This window comes from Phycodurus eques, chromosome 12 (genome assembly GCF_024500275.1).
Source record: "Phycodurus eques isolate BA_2022a chromosome 12, UOR_Pequ_1.1, whole genome shotgun sequence".
In the NCBI taxonomy this organism is placed as follows: Eukaryota; Metazoa; Chordata; class Actinopteri; order Syngnathiformes; family Syngnathidae; genus Phycodurus; species Phycodurus eques.
This window is the reverse complement of record NC_084536.1, coordinates 19,301,556-19,318,734: the sequence shown is the minus strand read 5'-3', so window position 1 is coordinate 19,318,734 and position 17,179 is coordinate 19,301,556. Positions and strand designations below refer to the sequence as shown.

The window sequence follows — 17,179 nt, the reverse complement described above, 5'->3', positions numbered from 1 at the left end:
AGTCGGGGACAGAACACTTCTAGCCAGGTTTCAATATTGCAACGGTGTCCCAAAGTCGATTGGCGAGCCATGGGCAAGGCAAGAGAATGATACAGTATGCTTCCAAAACCTGCAAAGCCTAAGCTGTCAAATACTGATGTCCTTACATCTGTCCGAATTGTACCTCAAACAAAATAGAAAACAGGAAGTCTATAATGACTTTTGGGATATTTCCTCATGACCCAGATCTGGAAAATTTATATGCAATCTAGACATTATGAGTCTGCAAAATAATTTATTAAACCTACAACATATGATCACAACTTTACATTTATACATAGTGTATGGATACCGTAAATATTCATCTGTAATTTCAACGTCAACAAACATAATTTTATATGCAGCGTTTAAAGAGTTTCATTTTTCTGTGTACACTTATCACACAAAAATACAACATCATTGCAAGTTACACTGAGTCATAACGTATTTGCTGAGTATGTGAGTGAACCTTCTCAGGCTTGTTAATTAAGGAACACAGTTACAGTATTTTAATCCTGCAAGATTTCAAGACACTTTGCATCTTTTTTTTCCAATTTTGAAGCTGAATTATTATTGGTGGCATTGCATCAGTCTCATAAATTTCAGAGAAATTGTGGAATTTTCTGGTTCAGATTGGACAGTAGTACTTTGTATGGCCGCATTAATGCACCAGTGATGGAAGTGACAACACCTTCCCACTCTGACAGAAGCAGTTTTTTTTTTTTTTTTTTTTTTTTTTTTTAGTTACCAAATAAGTGAGCACATTTCTAACCCAGTCACTGCTACCACATGCTTAAAGTGGCTCCACAATAGTCACAGAAGAAAGTTCAATACAGGACACAAATACATAAGTGTCGTAAGACAACGGGAACACCTACAAAAAAATAATGATAAAAATAAACACTTGGTGAAGTTACCTTAAAAGAAAAAACATTTTCTGCTCTGAAATATGACAGATGCTTAATCATGGAAAAATAAATCCAACACTTTATCGCGTGTACCACTCTGTACAATAAACCTTGATCCATACTTTTTTCACATCATTAACCAAGTGTCCCAAGGACTAATTGATGGTCGGTCTAAATCAATAATCACCAGTGTTGACAAACAATCCTGCAGGAGAAACAATCTTTTCCTGTCTCAGTTAACCTGCGGACGGGTCGAAGGTAAGCAAAGTATCATTGACAAACAGACACACATATAGAAAGAAGTGTCTATCTGGTACATTTAATGGGTCATATCTGACATTGAAATAATTAACATATCAGTTCATAATCAAGATCCAAAAGGCCATGATGATCTTTTTTTGTTTTTATATTACCAACAATCATCTGTTTGTGATGTTCCGAGCATCATCCCTCCAATTTTACAGTGCTCTATGATTATTTCATCTCATTATTTTGCTTTTGGCCCTTGATAGAACTTTCAGCCTAACCTTTCATGCTGCTTTCATCCTTTTCAAACACTGCAATTGGAAACAAAATGTCTTGTCTGTTTCATCCCCAACACTTGTGGAGGTAGGCTGCAGTATTGCAGTATTGCAGTACTGGAGTATTTTATTGAGAATTGAGCAGTATTATTATATTATGTTATTATTATATCATACGGCTGAATATATATTGAACTTAAACGCTGGTTGGAGAGTAAAATATTGGCATGGCCAGCATATAGACACAAATGGATGACAGTATGGCTTTTTCCGCAAATTCGTAGCACACAGACAAACAACAACAAAAAACACGATACAAGTCCAATATCCAATTATTGCATATAATGAAGGATAATAAAACAATTTTTAATTCCTTAATTATTTTCAATATTTGGACATTTGGGAGCATTTACTGATATTGTACAGTCTGTACAACCACTTTGCTAGCCTGCTTCAATAGGTCATGATGACAGACGACATTTGTGTCACATGGATTCGGGGCGTTACACTTATAAACGAGTGCAATGATTGTAAAATGAAACGTTCTAAAACAATCATATACATTATTTTTCTTTTACAGAAAAGTTAAATAACAGCCATTTAATTTGGTAACTGAATGTAATCTCATCTAATCATCTACTTGGTTAAGCGTTTGCTCATGAGGTGTGGATAAGGTTTTACTGCAAATGTGATGTCTGGCCTATTAATTTAAGAACATTGTGAACACAAGTAAAGAGGCTACAACTTGCACGCTCATTATTACGTATATATGTGCCACATGGATACTAAAATTTTTATCGCTCTATTCATAAACCTCTATGCAAATAGAACTTCTGACAAGTTGATATACAGTACTGCACAAACGATATAGGCCACCTCTATCATTCTTGTAGTAATTGTCTTTTCCACAGCAATCATTTTGAAATAGTTATACAATTTCTCTCGCAGGAATACCCAGAAAAGGAATTACGTTACATTTTATTTTCTGAGGAGCAATGGATAAAGGTGCAGAATCTGCAGGTACAGCATTTTATTTTCTGTCTATCAATAGAACATGCCACCGTCCAGAATCATAAAAGCCCAGCGCTCCATGAATCAGAAAGTAGCATGCTAGTTAACAAGCAGATAGACAAATGAACATAAACATGACTTGCCATTTCCCCCCCCTTTAACACTTGGCATTTTAGTTATACTGTACACGGTATAGTCAATATAAAATTGCTAATGGTGCCTCAGACGTTTGACTGTTGATGCACATACAGTACTTATGAACAAATATATTTACTGATAGACAACGACAACTCCTCGGTGTATTGCACTATTCTCATCATTAAAATAATAAATACTGCACGTCATTATGCTCCATTAAATCCCTTAGACTTGTTGTGGCACTTAAATATGATTTTAGTGGGAATATTCCTTGAAAACATAACCTTTATACTTGACTCAACTGGTCAACAATCAAATCTCAGGTTCTAGGCAAGGAATATCCCAAACGAAGGAGGCATCAGATACTTTCAAAGTCAAGGAGGGATCCTTCATGGTTGGTAGCCACCACACTAGAAGCTTGGGCTTATGAGGAGAAAACTGAACATTCCGTTTGGACAATACATTTTGGCCCATGGAATATTCGCTGCCAGACACAATAGGATTACAGACAGCAAAACAACACCCATCATTTGCACTGAAATTGGCCATTTCACCATTGGAACCGTTGACCCAGAAGTTTGTTCCAATGTCCGATATCCAGTCTTGCCTTTGAAGCATCCGACCTGGAATTAGTCTTGGGAATATTCTTGACTTTGGGAACCTCTTTTAACATCATTAACATCAAATAAAATATGTAGGTTCACTTGGAAGCCATTGCAGAGCTCCACTGCTTTGACTCCTAGTATGGCAGTAGTGATTTATTTGTTCTTATTATTTTTTGTGTCCCTTTTAGTTTTCATCTAGTTTTCATCTTGAAACTCCTCAGGACTCGACACGTCATCATTACTTAGGGCCTCTCTGTTGGTGAAGGTCGCTGCGAGGGATGCACCCAGTGCTTGTTTGACGGGCGCCATCTCTGAGAGGATGATATTATCATGGCTCACCAGTGTGGCCTTGTCCATGATCTCCTTGCTGTGCTTGGAGACCACAGCGTCAAAGAAGTCGTACTTGTGTGACAGCGTACCGCTCTCGAATATATACTTTGTCAGGTAGGAAAATACCACGTTTGCCAAAAAGGATGCCACCATGGACACTGTCTTGAATGGAAATCTCTGCTGGACAAAATACTCTACATCACCAGTGAGGTGGTGGATCTTCTCCTGGATCACCCATCCAGGATAATAGATGAAAGGAGGAAGTTTCAAATAGGGTTCACCTCCGCCAATTCGTAGCAAAAGACCAAAGACATAGGCAGCCACTGAGCCGTAGGTATTTGTTCCTTTGACAAATAGGACACTAAGAAGTTGGGGAAAGACAATGACGTAGACCAGATCCGAGCTCAGGTACCACAGGCCGTACACGGTTCCTGTTAACAAAGCCATGGCGGTGGCGAGGGCTCCGAAAACGAAGATAGTGAGACGCATCACCCAGACAATCTCACGATCCGAGGCCTGAAGGACAATTAGAGAAGGATCATTGGAATCTGCGTCCATCAAATGCTTGTTGAGATATTTTGTTTGTCTCAGCCGGTCGTTTAGATTTGACGATTTGACGATCTGACTACTCGATCAAACATAATGAATCTGGGGTCATTTAATTATTTAAAGACAAATAAACAAGAAACGCTTAGGATGGAACTGCTATAAGAACGCTGATGTTACCGATGCAAACGACTTTGTACAAAATGCGCCAATTGATAATTATCAGGTCACAGTCTTACCGACTGTCGAAAGGCGAGCTGATAGATGTTCCTGGCAAACATGGAGCTGGCCGAGAGAATGGAGGAATCTGCGGATGACATGACGGCAGCCGACACTGCCCCCAGGCCAAAGAAGGAGACGTAAGACGGGCAGAGGTGCTGAAGCACAATGGGAAGGATCATGTCGGACTCGTCTTTATCCTTTGGAGGGAGGGCCCCGTAAGAAGTCTGGTTCCAGTCTGGAGATGAAGATGGAAATTTGAAATATGTTTCAAACCATTTTTTTCAGTAGTGGGCTCTGGAATACATTATGTACATTACTGTACTGCAATTCAGTAGCAATTAAATGCCTGCACTGATTTATATGTGACATGCTGTGTCATCATATAAAACTGGACGATGCATTGCTCATATGCCTTACATTTGAATAAACGCAAAATTGAGGGTCTAATTTAATAGTACTGCTATACAATAGAAGGTATTGGGTTGTTGTTGTTTGGTTGCACATTTGACTCCACTGCTTTCAATCTCCTCCAATGATTGCTCTCCGACTTTCTGTCCTGTTATAGCATTTAAATTATTTTTTTTTTGCCATGATTTAAAAATTAACTTCATTCTGTAGCTGTGCACATTCTCCAAACAAGCAGTGGTTGATTAACACTGCATGGTTCTTCCGTACATGAAACAGCTTCAGATGGGCCAGATTAATTAGCTTGTCTTCAGATGTAGTATTCACTAAATGTGCGCGGTCTGATGGCTCTGCGCTTGCTGTGGCCCGATGCGTCTGCTGCTTGTATACCCTCGAGTCAAAATAGGCGTCTACATTTACACATCTGATAAGAGCTTGGATGCTGTAAACAACCCAGCGCAGCATCCTGTTGCCTTTGATCAGAATGTCCTTGCTCGATAAAGTTTCTGATTCCGGACTGTTTCAATTGTCTTGTGATGATGCATTAATGATTTTACCTGGATATGATTGACACATTGCATTTGATACATTTATATCCATGTAATTAATTTGGCTTCAGGTCTGGAATTTTAGAATGGCTTGTATACAATATTAGTTGCAGTCTAACATAAAAGTCCTTTAAATCTTGAACAATTTTCACACCATGGGCAAATTAATTGATTCTGTGGAATTGATTGTTTACTAAATGTGCCTTGAAGCAATAGATGCAAAACGACAGTGCACCAATCCCCCCTCCCATCCTTTGGAAATCCCTACGTTTCAGTGAGGATGTAAGCAAACTGAGGATCCAGCACATATGGCAGTGTGTATTTACCAGTGGATGCCCCTATAGCTCCTATGAGGATAGAGGGTACCGCCATGACCAAACAGCCGAAGGCAGCGAGGAAGGAAAGGACCTGGGCGTAGGTAGCTGAAGAGGCAGAAAGAACCCGTTGAAAATAGACCTGCCAGGGAATCCCCCCCAACATCTAGAAACAGAAATACAAGTGCATTCACTTCTTATAGAGTTTTATCACATGAAATAACTGTAATAGCACCTCCCCCAAATAAACATCAAACCTATAAACCCTGACAGATTAATTGGTTTGCATGATGTGTCTTCCTGATAACAGGTGTGACTTACCAGCAAACAGAAATTATCTGCCCAGAGCCATTTGTCTGCAGGTTCAATCTTCCCTAGCCAGGGTGACTGATGGATTGCCTCCCTGGCTGTCACGCTGATGTCTGACACGGCAGGGTTGGATAATGCAAAAGGCACACTGATCCACTGATGGTCAGACAGCAGAATGAAAATATTATAACTGTTCATTGATAATCCATGGTTGTCTTGTTGCTGGTGCGTTTACTGATTGTGGAACTCACCAAACCCACAAAGATGCAGAAGAGTTGAACCACATCAGTGTAGGCAACAGAGTAGAGTCCTCCCACAAGAGTGTAGAAGATAGCAATCAGGGCTGAAATCACCACTGACATGTTGATGTTTATGTCCACGATCACGCTCAGAGTAGCTCCTGTGGGGCAATACTGTTAGTAGTAACTGGATCTGTGTCTCACAATCTTTAGTGGTGCAAGGCACATATTCTTTGAGAAACATTTCACGGAACAACAAACAAAAACGTCACAAAAGTATGGAGAGAGGTGGGTAGAGTAACCAAACATTGTACTCAAGTAAGAGTACTGTTACTTCAGAATAATATGACTCAAGTAAAAGTAAAAAGTAAAGAGTAACTTGTGAGTAACTTCTGATTATTATTATTATTTTTAAATCAGAGCATGAACATCAAATAAAATTAAAAAATAATAATATATATGGGAGTCGACACACAGCTGCCACCATTTAAATTTTTAACCGCCCAAAAATGAACAACACATACATTGGGCCCTACAGAAACATTCTTTGCTTTGTTCACTTAAATTACTTTATGAAGAAGCTGTTTGCTGACCAGATTTATTGATTGTGTGTGCGAGTGCGTGTGCAACACCACAGGGATAGTGCTAATTTTGCCATATCCACTGTCAAAACAACAATAGAAACATCTGCAACTTACCGCAAGGTGTTTTCTCAATTTAGAAGTGGGCTGAAATATCAAATTTAAGAGCTGCATGATAAAACGGTTGTTTTTTGGAGTCTGTAAAATAAACAGTCGGGCGGCTGTTTTTTCCCCCAAAATGAGTCATTTTGATTGGCTCGCGAAGGCTACGTATGCGGTCATGTGACTGCCTTGTGTTGTCTGATTGGTGAATTGGAGTCAAATGACATTAGTGATCCCGTTTGATTGGCGCAACGAGCACCCTATGCGGAAGTTGAAAATGGAGTCTAAAAATAGACGCGCACAAGCAAGAATAAATAAATAAAAGTAGCGAACGGCATGTCGATCATTGTAACGTAGTAAAAGTATCAATACTTCTTCATATAAATACTCAAGTAAAAGTCAAAAGTACGGTGCATTTAAAGTACTCTGACAAGTACAGTTCATGGAAAATGTTACTTGAGTAAATGTAACGGAGTAAATGTAACGCGTTACCACCCACCTCTGTCCAAGGCACATATAGTTTGAGAAAAATCTCAGGGAACAATAAACAAAAATGTCAGAAAAGTATGGAAATAAAATATTCAATTTTATTTCAATCAAAAATCTACTTAGAGTGAAATTTGACTGAGTTTATCTCAGAAAACTATTATTATATTGAATGAATAGCAAAACAGGTGGCTACACAGGTTCATTGTACCTTCTGTCATCTAGTGGAAGAGCATTTAATTGTTCTTCCTATCACTGTCTGTGACTGGCATAGAAAGATTTTCCACGGTAGATGATTTCTCACGGCACACTAATGTGCTGTGGGTCAGTGTTTGGGAATCAGAGCTCTCGATAAATAGCATTCAGAATCACCTACCCAAGGCAGATAAAATGGCTGCAGACCAGAAAATTTCACCCATGACAGCGGGGATGAAAAGAAGACCCCCCATCCTCTTTCCGTAGAGCTGTTGGAAAGGATCCAGCATGGTGACATAACCACGGGAGCGCATGGGTTTGGCAAAGAAAAGGCCACCTGGAAGAAGTTACAAATAATGGCAATACAGAGCATTTCAGATTGTGCATTTTAAAGGATTTGATCACCACTCCAAATCCAAACACTTTTACACTTGTGTGGCGGTTAAGAATAGTAAAATGATTGTTTTTTGAACTAAGCAATAAGGAGCAAGCCTAATTACACACGCACAGTAGTTCTTACCTAGTACCAGGCTGAGAGCGTAGCCAAAGGGTGCTTGGGCCCAAGCCAAGCCATAGTCAGGCAAGTAGACATATTCTGCTGTCCCATTGATGTAGCCCCCACCCACCCAAGTAGCTGAAGAAAGAAAAAAGGCACAGCAACGTACATATCAACCTGCTTCCATGGTAACAAAGTGGGACAACTCACCTGTCATTGTGAATACACCCACAAACAAGCCAATGTCCCGGCCGCCGACCATGATGCTCTCGCTTCGGTCCCCGCCATCGCCCACGCCGGAGTTCTTGTTTTTCCATGCCGCCCAAATACCCACGAAGAGAATCACCAGATAAAAAACCACAATGGCCACCACACCCTCGACGTGGATGGTCATCTTGTATCGTCTCCTCAAGTGCTCATTGAGGAAACACTACAGAGAAACAAATAGAAGAAAGAAACTTAGACAGAAAAATACAAAATAAAATGATACAAGCCTCAAAATTCCTCCTGGCCAAAAAAAGAGGGCCAACTACATGATCAACTGTGAAGGACGACCTGATGCGCTTGAAACAAGCTCTAATAAGTAGCAAGGAGTAAGTAAGTAAAAACATCAATAATAGCAATATAATCTTCACATCAGAACGTCAACTGCAAATAATGTCCACAGTAACCAACACCACAAATCAATACATCCCATGTGAAAAGCAAGATTTTTATCAGTTATTTCTCAGTAAACGAAAGAAAAATTTTCACAATTTTAACTGTGAGTAGTATATTCAATTTCATTTCCTCTAAAAGACGGCTTTGTAAAACTTCTATTGATGTTTTTTTGTTTTTTTCAAAGTTAAATTAATTTGTTATTAAAAAAAAGTTGTGCATGCACATTGACGAATGTCTTTTGGAATCAATGGCTCACATTTTGGGAGTATTTTATATTTTAGAATATTGTAGTATTTCTAAAAGGAAACTTGAAAGGAAGAAAACTTGAAACTTGAAAGGTTTTTCAACATATCTGTTGGGATATATTAATTGAAGATGACCACTGTATATATAATCTCAGATTACAAAGATTATCTAAGAAATGAGTGAATAAAATGTACATTGTGTTCTTTAAATATTTTGGTTCATTTGGCAAACACAGAATATGATGCCTATTATTTACAAGCTCTTTTTCAAATTGTGGCACAAATGAATCATTTTCAAACCATGTATCACATTACTTTTATTAAAAACCTGCATTTTGTTAAAAAAAGTTTCAGTTTAATGCTTTGCCCCTCAAAATGAACATACACAACAAAAATCTGAATGCTCATTTACGGCAGATGAGACTACGAAAATATATTTTGCCATTGAAATTTAAATCCATTTGCAGTTTTCTGGCTAACTCTTTTTTCACCCATTAAGATAATGCAATACAAAATGGACCTGGAGACATTGAACATTTCCGAATAAATTAAATACTTCGCTTTTGAAGAAACGTCCCTTGTAGTTATCTTTTACTGTGTTATATGGGGTGAATGATCCAAAAGAGAAGTTAATATAGATCCGTTGTTTGAACTCTAATGTGCCACATCCCAAGAACCAGACTATGAGTCTTAGCTCCCTGATGCGCTGACACCATGGTTTCTTGGGGGCGGTTTTACTTATTGATCTGTCTTTAAATCAACATCTGTCACTTTGGCTACTTGTATTTAGGCCAACACATAACAGCTCAGGAAGTATATAATATGCATTGAAAACAATATCTTACCTTTTTCTTTGGAGGAATATGAATGAGTTGATCACCACAGCCTAAAGCAGCAAAAATAAGGTTCCAAAATTGTATCAAAGAAGGTGCCTGTTGGATAGAAGTTATGTTTCACCTTGCAGTGGTGTTGAAAATCCAAACACAATTATCTTAGTGTTTTTAAGTCTCCAAATGTCTGGCACATCTGTGAGATGTGGATGTGTGCGCGTGTGTGTGTGTGTGTGTGTGTGAGAGAGAGAGAGAGAGACAGAGAGAGAGAGAGAGAGATGGGGAGGGAGCGAGGGAGTGGAAAATGTGGGTGGGGGGTGGTTTGTCGTGGGTGTGGAGATGAATGGGAGTGGTGGGTTTATTGGATGCTGTCAGGGTGGGTAGATGCTGGATAAATGTCTTCCAGGGCAGGACCAAAATAGCACCTTAATAGAGAGTGACGTGACGCACAGCCTCGCTTGCAAAGCTTTCCAACATGGGAACATCATATTGGCAATTGATGAAATGTTCACTTGGTTACTTTTCAGCCTGGATTTAATTATCTTTGTACGGGCCTTGCTTGTTAAACTATTTTAAAAACAACCGCGATACACTGGTAATAAGATAGTTAAGTTCAATGATTTGTGTGTCCATGTTCCCAATTTTATGGGCCACTTTCGGTCTGCAACTGTGAATCACTGCTAAATCTCAAGTCTAACTCTCCAGTTTTGACAACTAAATGTCATGTCAAAGTGGATTTATGAAACAATGGCTTGGTGCTTGTTTAGTGTGTCGTTTGTGCCACAAGTGGGTGAAATGTTACCTTATGTTACGTTATGTTATTCCTTCCTGTTAACCTCTTGCCCAGTAGGAAAAATAACAATTAAGTAGTTGGTCATCTTTAGTTTAAGATCAATTCGGGATTTCAGCTCTGATGCTGGTGGTGAAATGATACTGGGTTGTTGGAATGAATTTTAATCTCTCGTTTAAAAAAAAAAAAAAAAAAAAAACCCTTTGGACCATTTGTTCAGAGTTTTAGTTCACAAATAATTTTTCTAGGTTGAAATGTAACAATCGGGGGGCTTGTCCAGGACGGAAATACTCTAGAAACCTATTACAATGCAGAATTTTGTGAAAAACAGAAGTCTGTTATACTGCATGAACAATAAAGTTCAGTGCGGATTCATTAGTTGAGAATCCGACTTGGGAGACTCTCAATGGGTGTTAAAGAAGCAGACACCATCCAGATTACTTACTGTTTTCCATCACGGTAGCATCAGGAAGCAGAAAAGATATAATAAAACAAACAGAAGGAGCAGATTATCTCAGATCTCAGAATTAAGATGATAAAGAAGAAAGTGGGGTTGAAATGAATGATATTGTGGAGGACTCAGATACTGAAATGAGGCTTGAGCAACTGGATGTAAAGTTCAAGCGAGAGCAACTGAAGTTCGAGAAAAAGAGAATAGATTCACCAATAAAGTGAAAAAGAGCATACGTCAACTGACTGATTTAGCTGAACAGACGCTCTGTGCCAGATGAAGTCAACCTTTACATTAAAACCACCAAGAACCAATTTCAAAACCATCTCACCAAAACTCAATGGCCTCCAAACCAGGGTCCTCCCTAAATCGCAAAATGACGACTTAAATGCCCTTTTTTTTGCTTTGGTGGGAAGGTCCCATTATTGGGAAACCTTTGGTACCAGAGGAATTTCGACCTTTTCATTAACGCGATTTGTGTGTTGCCCTTGATGAAAATATTTGTAAACTGCCAGTGACAATACATCGAGACATGGTTGCCTCTACGTTTATCTTGTTGAAAGGTGTGCTACTGACAACCAAAGAGATGGAACATAGCAGCAATGCTCTGATACGAGGAGTGGAGATGAATTGGTTTCAGGAACCATTGTCTAATGTGTTCTCGGCATCTGAGATAGACACTGGTCCTGTGGAGATTGCTTTAAGGCAGGGAATTCCAGTTGATTTATCTTGGGAAATAATTTGTCTGGTGACAAAATATCCACTCAAAATCTAAAGTTATGTATTATGCAGTATCATGTACAATGAAGTCTTTACATGTGGAAACAAAATGTCCCGAAAGGAGACATTTTGCCTGAACAAGAGGGAGATGTCACTTTGGCACTCCTGTATGCTGACCTGGAGATGATGGCAGTCATGTGCAGTGTTGGACGGTCCCACTTAGCTGTGTCTTGATACCATTTTGTGTTCAGTGATACTGTACTTAGACTAGCTCATGCAGATAACATGGCTGGCCCTCTTGGAGTTAACAACAGTATTATAAAAAAGGTACTGAATGGTGACTGTCCTGTGATTATGCTGCCTCTTTATGTTGTATTGTAAGTTTTTTTTTAGGCTTATTCAAACTTGACCTTGAAACCAGTGATTGCTGCGGGCAATATCTAGTACGTATTTGGGAGTTTATTTTTGTATGTGGTTGATGCCAACAAATTTATTATTTGGGGAGGTGTTATGGTATTGAATAAACATAAACCGTAGCTTGCAATTGAATGCACCTGAGGAGGGTGTTAATTTCGCTTCAGTTGGCCTTCAGCGAGTCAACACCTTCAGTTGGCTCTCTGAATATGTGTGGCTGTATAATCGGTGTATTTAAAAAAAAAGAAAAAAAAATCAATAAAAGATGTGAAATTACTGTTCTGTTAATCAATATACACTCTTTAATGTAAATATTCTTAGAAGTGCAATAGCTATTATGCGACAGTGTTATGACAGGTATTGTTATTTAGCTGCTGTGCAGTTGACAGGCTGACATGCACACAGTGAACCTCTAATTGGGAACTTTTCTTATAAACCAGTTTTGTAGGTGCAGTCTAACGAATGCTTTTTGAGAGACACTCCATACAGTTTAATATAAAATTAATATTGTTACAAGTGTTGTGCAAATGAGATTAATGACCTGCGCGCACACAGTGAATGTACGAAATGATGGATGATATTTGAGGAGCACATTTTATTGTTGTCCTATCATAAGTGTTTAAATAAACCATCAAAAGACATTTTACATGAGTGATTTTCCTGACATTACTTAGTTACAAAGTATTCTTAGAACTGACACAATTATGCATTATGTAGTTGCATTGTCTTTCGGAAAGTATTTTAATAGAAATACTTTCAAAAGTGAAAACAACCTGGTCTGCATTAACAGGGCCGTTATAACAGCCTCCTTGGTTTGCGCCACTGTTTCTATCCACTGATGAATGTCGCCATCTAGTGGTAGTTTAGCCACGATGCAGTGTAATGGGTTGGGTTTCTGTGTGTGAATGGAAAAGTTGACTTGTCTGTGAGTACCATATCTTACTTCCCTTCAGTGCAGTGGCTTAGGCGTGCCCGTGTTAAGCAAGCACTTCCACGCGGACATTAGACATAGTTATTAAGTCTGTAGCCACTGCTGGAGACAGAGCAAAGTGAGGGGGCACGATTACCCTTGAGGGCCTCTGGAGGATTGTATGGGGGAGCCGGGGGGTAGGTGTTGTTGATATAAGGAGGAGGGGATGAAGGCGGCCTCCTCTGCCTTTGGGGTCGCCCCCGCGACCGCTCGCCGCTGCTACTCCAGCACAGTACCAGTCCCCCGCACAAACTGAGGCAGGCTGACGCGTAACCGAGATACACCGCTAGCCCGATCTCGTACTTCATGGCGCTCGGAAGGAAGGGGTCATAAAAATCCACGATGATGTCATTGGTGGTCCAGGATACAGTGGTCAAGCAGAGTAAACCAGCACAGAGAAAACAGATCCCTCCGCTCATCACCAGAGGGGACTTGATTAATGAGCCTTGGGCAAAGTAGGTGCACTTCATTCCCATCACAGAAACCGCAATTGCCAGGACTGAAGTCACACAGGACAGCACCATGAGTGCACGGGCAGCCTAAATGATGAGGCAAAACGACATTCTTTTCACTTCTACTCTAATGAAGAAGCATACAAGCTCGAACAAAAAGTGTGCGAGCGCAATACTGTACCTGCATGTCCTGCGGCAGCGCCAGGAGAGATCTATACAGCTCACACTGATAAATGCCCGTGCTGTGCCACACGCACTCCATCCACAGGCCTTTCATGTAGCCTGTGGCCGTGATGATGTTTGGGCCCACGTGCGCCGAGCTGCGCCAGTGCGGGAGCAGAGTGGCAACTAGACTTCCCACAAACCCGAGCAGGCTCAAGAAGAAACCCAGGAGCTGAACTGCCGTGCTGGCCATGTTTCACTTACTTGGAAAAACTCCCCAGCTGCAAAAGTAGTTTCAAATCCCAAGCAGTTGAAGAGCACAGGAGGTTATTGTGAGCAAGTGTAATCAGCAGCTACAACTTTAGGTACACCTGCCTCATCTAACAAGATCCAGTAGTGTATGAAATATTGTGTCTTTACATATTTTGACAATTCTGCAGCATGGTGAACAAGTGCCTCACAGATGTGAGGTTTTAAAATTTGAATTCCGGGTTCTCTGGCCTCTGCATTTCAAAACCGTGCATATTTGACATTCACAAGAAAAAAGGGAAAGAAAACAGACAAATATAGATAAATATATATTGTAGTGATATTTAATTAATTTTGTCTTTATTAGCATATTTGGGATTGGAGTATCCAAAAGTACATTACTTTACATGACTTTAATATTATGGTACTTGGATTACGTTACTAACTACATTTTTGAACAGGTAACTAGTAACTGTATTGGAATAAATTTTGAAAGTAACCTTCCCAGCAATAATTAATAACTCCCTGGCACTATAATTCAAAACTGAGCATGTGTGTTTGGGGAAAATGTTTCATACAGCTCCCGTTGGACTGAATGGGTGTACCTAATGATCATAGTTCAAATCCAGAAAAAAGCTGTATGGGCAATAAAGTACCTTGAACGGCAGATGCTTCTTCCAGTTAAGGCCGCTGTCCCCAGTAGTACAGTGAATTCCAGCGAGCTTACATTTTGTCACGGACTCCGAGCCAATCCTCAAGTGTGCAAAGCGAAGGAAGCTGAAAGTATTCTGGCATCGGTCTCCGCTGAGTGGCAGGTGTCTACAACTGTAACTAATGAGAGCAGCGTTCAGTTTAATGCTTCTCTCAGGAGGGCACACCGCAGTAGTCTATTTGCAAACATCCTCCCCTCCCCTCCCCTCAGGAGAGAAGAAATTAAACATTGACAGAAACCACCCAAGCTTGAAGTACTGTACTGATATAAACCGCTAACTTGGAAAATGCTTACACTATGAAGGTTGCGTGAGAGCATAATCAACTCTGCAATAGTCTGACCAATTATATAATTTCGGATGTGATCTGACACTAGCTCATTTAGCACTTATGCGGTGGGAATTTTAAGTTCAGCATTTACCTCCTTTGCCTTTGTCCTGCTGCGTGTTTTGAACATCAGGTCAAGGGGAGAAGAATCTCGAGAAATGACTTGGCTGTTTCACAACAATGGCGAGCTAAATTTGGAACCTCAGAGCTTTTGTTCATTGCACAAATACCACATTCGGTATAAAGTTCATTGTTCTTAGTTATCAAGATGTAACACACAATGGTCCACGTATTTAACCACCAAAATAAGTACATCTTTTGTAGCACTTTGTTAAGTGAGAAAAGAGAAAAAACAGTGGAACCTCTAAGTTGAAAAGGCAATCCTTTTCAGGATGCTGGTTGATTTCTGATTAGTTTGTTTCCCGTGAGACTTTGGGCAGTATACACAAACCAGTTTGAGTGAAAAACAAACCAACTAAAAAATATGTTGCTTTGGCGCTTTTGAAATTGGAGATGGGGGGGAAAAAAAACTTTTAAAAACATGTACCAAAGTCGAAGTTGGCACATGTCTCAGTTTAGTGTGAGGCTAAGTTTGAAATGTTTACACTTGGATGTTAATAAGTGTGACGCAAGAAGTTGACTCCTTTGCCCAAACTCCTCAATACAATATGTGCTACACCTAGGCCACATTATCAGGGTCACATATTTTATTTTAGTTGATCTTTATTAAGTCTTATTACACAGCCATTAACTTATTTTTTTTTGTTTTACAAACAACAATTGACACTTTACACATTTCATGATGTCACCAATTTGTCTTGCTGAACGGAATATTTTGATTTACATCATTAGATTACACTGTTACAGGATAATCTGCTTTGAAATATAGACAAATTGGATGTCGACAAACATCCTGGAACAGACTGTGTTCAACTTTGGAGGTTCCTTAATATTTCGTTTGCTACCGGGTGAAATGAGTGAAATTAAACAACAAAAGCCATGAAGGAGACAAGAACTATGAATAAATGACTGTAGTAAAAACACACCTGAACACTCGCCACATGGTAAAAGCAGTACAAGAGATTGACCCAGGGTCACAGGGGCGCAGAAGGTGCATTTGGCTTCAAACAATCCACGCGTCGTACTTAAACAAAAAGTAATACAAAACGTCAGAAATGATGTCAGTTTTGTGATGGCTTGTTGTAAACTGATAACTGAAACTGTTCTGTTCGGAATAGTTAATATAACCAGACATACATAAATACATACATACATACATTTGAAAATTCAACACACAGGTGAACTATTGACACGTGTATGTCAATGTGGTACATACTGTGAGGTTGGCCCCTTGTAGTCATTAAAAACGGAAGTCGATCTCTCGTCTCCTGTTAGGAACATCGCTGCCCTTGGTGGTCCATCTGCAACCAAAGGACAACCTGCTGGAGGACAAATCAATTTTTCCAGCACTTCCTAGAATTCAGTTCACTGTATATGCTCAATTCTGAGCCGATGATCCTCTGCGAAGCGTGCCTGTGGTCTGGGAGACGCCATTTAAATGTGGAACACCTAATAGTCTTAGTTTGACAGAATAATCCTGTGATTAGCAGCTGAGCGTAGCTGTTGTGCAATGTGCTTGAGGATAACACAATGTATTTGGGTGCCTCTGAGCCACATATATACATTGTCTTGCGTGACACACATCTTTGCAAACTTACGGTATAATGAACCCAATAACTTAGAAACCTCTTACAGACATTGTAAATCAGGCCTTTTCTTTTTGGTCGCCGAGCTCACAATTGCACACGATTGGATAAAGAGACCAAAATTCTCACAGACACTCTAAAATGCTCTCGGTCAGGAGTGTGACATTTTGTTTTCATTGCTGGCCACACCGTAGTTATGGGTGCCCCCAGGAAGTTCCTTAAATTGGTAAAATCACCGTACCTTGGTTGCAAGGTCAAGGTTCACATTCGATATACAGTAGTATATACAGTCGTAAGGAAACAAATATTTTCTTTTGTAGAAAGTGTGTGGGTAGAGGGCAAAACAGTCATACTTCTTACCTACACTATTATGTTCTGTGTGGGATCTCCAATACTGTAATTGCCCCATCATATTCAATAATTGCCGCTGCAGTTAATTATAATTTTGATGACAGATAACCAGCGTTGAACAGAAGTCAAGGAAAATTGCTGTTTTCGCTGCAAGGTGACACTTGATA

The 17,179-nt window shown here is 39.7% G+C and overlaps 2 protein-coding genes across 5 annotated transcripts; both read right to left on the bottom strand.

The window, feature by feature from the left end:
* Positions 1-746: 746 nt before the first annotated feature.
* LOC133410418 (high-affinity choline transporter 1-like) lies at positions 747-9,921 on the bottom strand. The gene is made up of 9 exons (XM_061691584.1): positions 9,725-9,921; positions 8,185-8,404; positions 7,999-8,112; positions 7,660-7,815; positions 6,127-6,275; positions 5,888-6,031; positions 5,579-5,732; positions 4,317-4,534; positions 747-4,047 (listed from the first exon to the last, which is right to left on the bottom strand). Exons 2-9 carry the CDS (start codon positions 8,366-8,368, stop codon positions 3,397-3,399), a joined length of 1,770 nt encoding a protein of 589 aa, XP_061547568.1. The 5' UTR covers positions 8,369-8,404; positions 9,725-9,921; the 3' UTR covers positions 747-3,396.
* A 2,754-nt stretch (positions 9,922-12,675) lies between these two features.
* On the bottom strand, positions 12,676-16,494 carry LOC133410572 (claudin-14-like). 4 transcript variants are annotated; one of them, XM_061691919.1, is made up of 5 exons: positions 16,292-16,494; positions 16,002-16,099; positions 14,574-14,748; positions 13,688-13,949; positions 12,676-13,593 (listed from the first exon to the last, which is right to left on the bottom strand). In XM_061691919.1, the coding sequence occupies exons 4-5, from the start codon at positions 13,919-13,921 to the stop codon at positions 13,087-13,089; spliced, it is 741 nt and encodes a 246-aa protein (XP_061547903.1). In that variant the 5' UTR covers positions 13,922-13,949; positions 14,574-14,748; positions 16,002-16,099; positions 16,292-16,494; the 3' UTR covers positions 12,676-13,086. The 4 variants fall into 4 exon arrangements, with proteins under 4 accessions (XP_061547903.1, XP_061547902.1, XP_061547905.1 ...); XM_061691918.1 differs by having other exon boundaries at positions 14,574-16,099; XM_061691921.1 differs by lacking the exon at positions 16,002-16,099.
* Positions 16,495-17,179: the final 685 nt, after the last annotated feature.